Raw genomic sequence first — 6,000 nt, forward strand, 5'->3', positions numbered from 1 at the left:
TAAGTCTTTTTGATTGGAAAAAAATAAACCAGATCTCTAGAGAGAGTAAAACAACAAAACACATATGCCTACTAATCAGTTGTCAGAAAAACAGAAAAGTTCTCACATTAATTTACAAACACCAGCTCATGAGGAGCTGATAATCCCAGCTAGCTTAAAAAATGTTCAGTAGCAAAAGAAAGTATATTACCAAGTATTCTAATCTGGTTTGAGCTTTACCGTTGAGGTTAAGGTACCTATCAAGCTTTATGATTTTATTACACCTGAGATTTAATAAAAAATATGAGTATCAAACTAAGTATACTTAATCAAAACACATTTAATGCTATTTTTAGGTATATAACCCAATATATAGTACAAATATGTCATGTATATATGCACACACTTAAAAGCCTCAATAGCAATGTTCAGCATTTCTAGCAATTAGAATGGTTGTTTACAATCTTTTGGGCAACAGAATGAGGCTCAAAATTTTCTGGCTATTAGTCACTATGTTGCTAATCTGAGCCCACACTAACTAAAGCAAAACCAAGGACTACAAGGAACTTCAGCAGATCCTAAGGTTATGTATAAAAGACAACCATATATTCAGAGGAAAAACCTGGAATAGGTTAGCTCATGAAAAGAAGCTAATTATTTCAGGCTAGCTCCCCCAGTGAACACTCTTACTCTGCAATTGCAGTGCCTTTGCACTATTTGGATTAATCCATTTTGGATGCTTAGAAGGCCAGTTAATATCCTCTCAGCTGGTGTAAGCCCTTTTAGGTTTGCTTGAGCTAAATTAGCTCATACAGCTGAGGATCCAGCCCCTTCTTGTCCACCTACTTCGAGCAGAGGTGACACCAGACAGTGGCTGTGCCGCCATCTACCGTAGGTTTTGCATAGCACTGCTTGGTCCAAAGCCCGCAGGAATCGCTCCAGCAATTCTTCCCACTAAAATCCGGGCTCAATGACACAGACCCCGCTCCCTAAACACGTACCTAAATAATGGCCTGACCCTGCAATCTTTGCTCAGGCAGAACTCCCTGCATGGACTGCAGGTTAGCTGCTGCTAATTAAGCATTGCGTATTGTGTTGCCATTCTTCAGTTACTAAGATCTGCCCTGTAAATTTGAAGTCTGTGTGCTTCATAGCACTATTAACAGTTGCCTTAAAGGTCAATTGGAAATAGTATAACACTCGAACATATGTTCAAGTTTTCCTGAACCAGCTTATCACATATCATATAGCCTGATGCATGCCATCCATTAAACCCAAAGAGTTTCTCCATCATCAAGAAAGCTTTCTGGGTGCAAGTCAGAATCTGCACATGTCCAGTTCTCTCTCCATTTGTATATACGCCTTAAGCTTCTTTTGTTCACCCCAGATCTCAAGTTATAGTGAAAGCTTTTGTAATTGCTCTTTGGAGGCTTTTTGGTTTTGTTTCTCTCTCAAAAAGTACTTGAGTCACCAGAAGGCAGTACAGCTCTCCTTATTCATACGTGCAAATGGCTCTATCAAGAGCAGGGGCAAGGGACTTCACAGCTGTGGTGCCATGAGTCGAGCTAGTGGTTGCATTTTGAGGACAAACTTCCAGATGTAAGGAAGAATAAAACAAAACCTAAAAAGTATCCTACTTTGTCTAGTAAGAGACACACTCCAGCTATGCCAAATACTGCAAATTCCCCCAGCCTCCTGACAGAGGAGTCAGAAGCCACCTCTGTTGCTATTACCCTATAGGTACAGAAAGGCTGATGGAATAATTTTAAGCAATCAAGTTGCAAAACATCTGCCAGAGTAAACTTTAATTTAGCACACTCTACACAATATTTATAGAGCAAATCTATGAATGCTGCTTGAGCCATTTAAAGGCTTGAGAGTAAATTCTGAATGTTTATTCTGACTTTCTCCAACTGTTCTTCTTACTTGACAGTGCTTAACTGGCAGCCAGCCATGAAAGCTGTTGTCTAATTACACAGCATATCATGATGTTACAGCCCTACAGATAAGGCTTTACTGCAGCATAAATGGATTTTAAACATTAGCATATGAGAAAAGGAAAATTAAGCCCCAAATTAGAATATTTCAAAGTCTTGTGTGTCAATAGTCACTATTATTTGTTTAGGAAAGTGTGGTTTTGAAAGAGGAACTTATACTAGAGATTAAATAGACTTTAATCTTAAACAGGCTACAATTTAGTGGGCTGGCTGGCTAACTCTTTATGCACTTAAATGGTCTTAGAATATGTACTTTTACAGAAAACACAATTTCACACTACAACTTATAGTGACTATTAAAGAAGAACATACAACTCTGACTTATCTTTTGCTAGCAAGATCCTAATTGTTTGGTATTTAAAGATGTTGTACACTAGCTCTGATTTTGTGATGTAAGTGCAGTTAGCAAGTTGCAAGTTTTAAGTTGATGGGACTCCTTTCTTCACTGCACATAAACTTGAGGGACAGTATACAGTTATGTATAATAAAGGCATTGATTTGCTTTTATATGGAACAAACATTCTCCTCTTTTTTCAGTAGATATTCTGCAGATGTGACAATAACCATGACATCACCAGCAACGCCAATTCTCTTTCTGATGCACTGCCTGGAGAACTAGAAAAAAAAGAATCACACCCTATAGTTACAGGGGATTGTTCCTGCATGCAGACTGAAGGAGTAAGAAGATGTATATGTATACTTCAGTCTATTCTACCTCTTCTTGGCAAGAAGCTCATGCATGTGTGCAACTTTACTCACTGAACAGTTCTGCTGGCTAAGTGGGACTGCTGAGATGAGTAGTTACTTCTCTGAGTAGGGTGTTGTCAGACTGAGCTCCTTATAGCCTTTTCAACAGCAATGTTCTACACAGAACAGCTGGTGGTCTCAGAGATGCACACAAAGCTTTCAGAATCCCATTTTAAGAGAATGATGCTGTCCTTCTCCACAAACAAAAGTAATCTAAGAAATACATTACTAGGACTTGATACCACACAAATTCATGGAAGCGAAGCCTTCATCATATTCAAGAATTTGGCTCTCTATGAAGTAGAAAGGGAGGTGGTAAGATTCAGCTGCATAGACATCTGAAGCTTTTGCAAACATCAAGTGCATGATAAAATCTGAAGTTGCAAGGTGGAGCAAGTAATGTAGTGGCATATGATACAGCAGCCCTCTCCTCCCTGTTTATAAGCCTGTTATAGGTATTTAATAGAAGTACAGCTGAATTAACAGTAATCTCTGTCATACAGAATAGCAACTTGCTGAAGTACTCCATACTTTACACATTAGCTAACAAGGGATCTAGTTAAGTCACTTTAGGTTGTTTTAACTTAACAGAAGATTTATCCCCAGGTTTATCTGGATTTATGTAAAACAATCCAAGAACCAAAATGTGGTTCTCTACCAGTGAAGCAAGTCAGAGAGTTTCCTCTAACAGTTGCCTAACAGAACTTACTTTCTCAGCATGCTCCTATAGTGGGATGCAGTCACTTAAGAGTTACAATGCAATATATTGTGATTTACTACAGTTACTTCAATTTGAGATTGCACAGGCAGGAAAACCGAATAAAGGTTATATTTCTAGCACTGACAGCCAAAAATACATTACCAGAAGCATGCTATTACTAAAAGCCTAATTAGTACTACAGAAAAGCTTGAAACTACAGCCATGGAAACAGCTATATGACTTTTACTTTGAAATAATTTCTTAAAAAAAAAAAAGTGACAATGAAATGCGTGTGAGGTCTGTGCGAACCCAGCCCCAGATGTTTACAATGGAGCGAGTAGCGGTATAGCGGCGCTGCAGCCCGGGAGCGGCGCAGCGCGCACGCCAAGGCACCAGCATCGCCTCACCGCGGGCGGCTGCGCGGCCGCGCACCGGCTCCCAGCGCCCGCTGGGCACCCCCACGACAGAGAGCAACCCCCCCCCCGCCACGTTCCAGGCTCGGGGAGGAGGGAGCGAGGAGCAGACAGCTCTTGTGCGGCGCGGGGAGAAGAGCATGTGTGTGCGCGGGGGAAATCGGTGCATTGTTTCAATATAGAGTTCTCGTCAAGGCACTTTAACGACAGGGGATAATGATTTTCAGATTCGGGAGACAATGCCCCCACACACTCCGCGCCACATCCTTACAAATCTTTCTAATTTGCTCTTCTGCCAAGCAAAGAAACAAACTGTGCTCGGCGAAGCCATTTGCAAAACAAATGTAACTGGAGAGATTTGCAGATACGGGGCTGGCGGGGAGCCGGAGGAGCCCACCCCGCCTCTGCCCCGCGCACCCTCTGCGCCGAGGCGTCACCTTCCCCATCCCTCCGCGGCGAGGGGGTTCGGGCGCGCCGGGGCCGGGGCTGCCGCGGCCGGGCCGCTCAGGGGGCGCAGCGCGGCGGCAGAGCGGTACTTACTGAAGGGGCAGTTCTCCTTCTTGGTGCCGCTGACCTTGCCGTTCTTCTCGATCTTGAGAAAGTACTTGTTGTAAGAGTAGAGCTTCCTCTTGCGCACGTCTCCTTGGAGGTGATTGTAGCTCCGCACGTGTCTCCCCGCACTGGAAGGAGAGGAGAAGGACGAGGGGAAGGAGGAGGATGATGAAGAAGAAGAGTTGGCGGCCTCCGGGGACAGCATGTCCTGGCCGAGGTCATGGCAGGTGACAGGCACAGAAGACACCAAGAAGAGCAGCAGCAAGCAGCAACAAGGCAGGTGGGAAAAGGCTGAGGCACCATTTGTCAGTATCCATTTGCACATTGTACTGAAACTCTGGGCGCTGGAAAATGTCTTATCAAATGAAACATACTGGAAGGGTAAAACCTGGTAAAAGGCAAGTGGAGAGCCGGTGGTTGCTGCTTCTGGTTAGATCCCTCTGAGCTGTGATCTGGCCTGAAGTAAGTGCACCAACATCCATAACTCAGGGGACAAATCGCCTCAGAAGTTGCTGCCTTTTAATCCTTCGAGTCCTCCCTCAGAAAAAAAAAGCTGTTGGGTTTTTTGGGGGGGTTGCTGTGGTTAATCCTCTTTCCTTTTTCTTTTCCCCACCCCACCCCCCCTCCCCATACACACACACTCCCCAACCTGCTTTGAGACTTCACAGTAGTTATTTTGTTCTCTTCCTCACTCCTTTCTTCACCATCTTAGATGCAGAAAGGTCTGAAAAATAGATGACAGCAAAGTGAACAACAACAACAACAAAAAATAAATAACAACCAGCGGAAAGGGGTGCTGGAAGGGATTTTTCACACATACCCCTTTACACACACACACACACGCACTCACACTTTGTGGCTTTGCACCTTCTTCTGATCCCCACCCCCTTGCCTTTTTGCAAATCCCAAACCAGTTGCACAACTCGTCCTTTCTCACTGACAACCCCAGAGGAGGCAGTTTCTTTGTTTTGCTTTGAATTCTCCAGAACAGTATTAAAAATCCAGAAAGAGAGAGGGAAAAATCCCAATTTGTCTCACTCCCTTCCCTTCCTTTCCCTCCCCCTTTGGTTGTAAACAGGTTGGAAGCTGTAGCCTAAATGTCAGCGATTACAAGTCAGAGGTGGGATGTGCCTCTGGTGGTCAACCCTTATTTGCAGTGGGTCAAGCAGCGGTGGGACATCTGAAACCCTTTTGCAGCTGGAGCGAGCGGTGCCTGCCGCGGAGGGAGCCTCGGGAGCTGCCCTCGCTTCCTCCCGAGCTGCAGCGGCAGCCGCCGCCACCGCCTTCGGCTCGCTGCTAATTGCTCCTAAAGCGTTCTTCTCGGAGCGCCGGCCACCAGCATGGCTTGGAGACTCATGCTTTACTAATTTCCCTGTCTTCCAGGCTGAACCAATCCCCTCTAGGGAGGCTTTCCTCCCCCCCTCACCCCCCCCCCCCCGCCTCGCTCCCTCCCTCCCCAAAGAAACTTGTTTTCTAGCGGAGGATTTTATTTTATTTTTTTGGCAGTGAAGTGCTTGAGAAAGCCACCTGGAGCTTGTTGCCTGCTAGATCTCCCCCTCCCCCCAGCTGGAGGAGGGGTTGGGTGGAGAGGTTGGAAAGAAGTGTATACTAC

General features: G+C 44.8%; 1 protein-coding gene across 4 annotated transcripts in view; it reads right to left on the bottom strand.

Moving 5' to 3' along the window:
* FGF10 (fibroblast growth factor 10) overlaps window positions 1-5,750 on the bottom strand; it is a 64,582-nt gene extending 58,832 nt beyond the window's left edge. The window contains exons 1-3 of one of the 4 annotated variants that reach the window (XM_054810888.1): window positions 5,500-5,750; window positions 5,038-5,112; window positions 4,377-4,941 (exon numbers count right to left, since the gene is read on the bottom strand). In XM_054810888.1, the coding sequence (XP_054666863.1) occupies window positions 4,377-4,713 (337 nt within the window). In that variant the 5' untranslated portion in view covers window positions 4,714-4,941; window positions 5,038-5,112; window positions 5,500-5,750. Of the gene's footprint in view, window positions 1-4,376; window positions 4,942-5,037 lie in introns of all 4 variants that reach the window. The other 3 variants (XM_054810887.1, XM_054810884.1, XM_054810886.1) reach the window with 3 other exon arrangements.
* Between the last annotated feature and the right edge of the window lie 250 nt (window positions 5,751-6,000).

Source organism: Grus americana, chromosome Z, assembly GCF_028858705.1.
Source record: "Grus americana isolate bGruAme1 chromosome Z, bGruAme1.mat, whole genome shotgun sequence".
In the NCBI taxonomy this organism is placed as follows: domain Eukaryota; kingdom Metazoa; phylum Chordata; class Aves; order Gruiformes; family Gruidae; genus Grus; species Grus americana.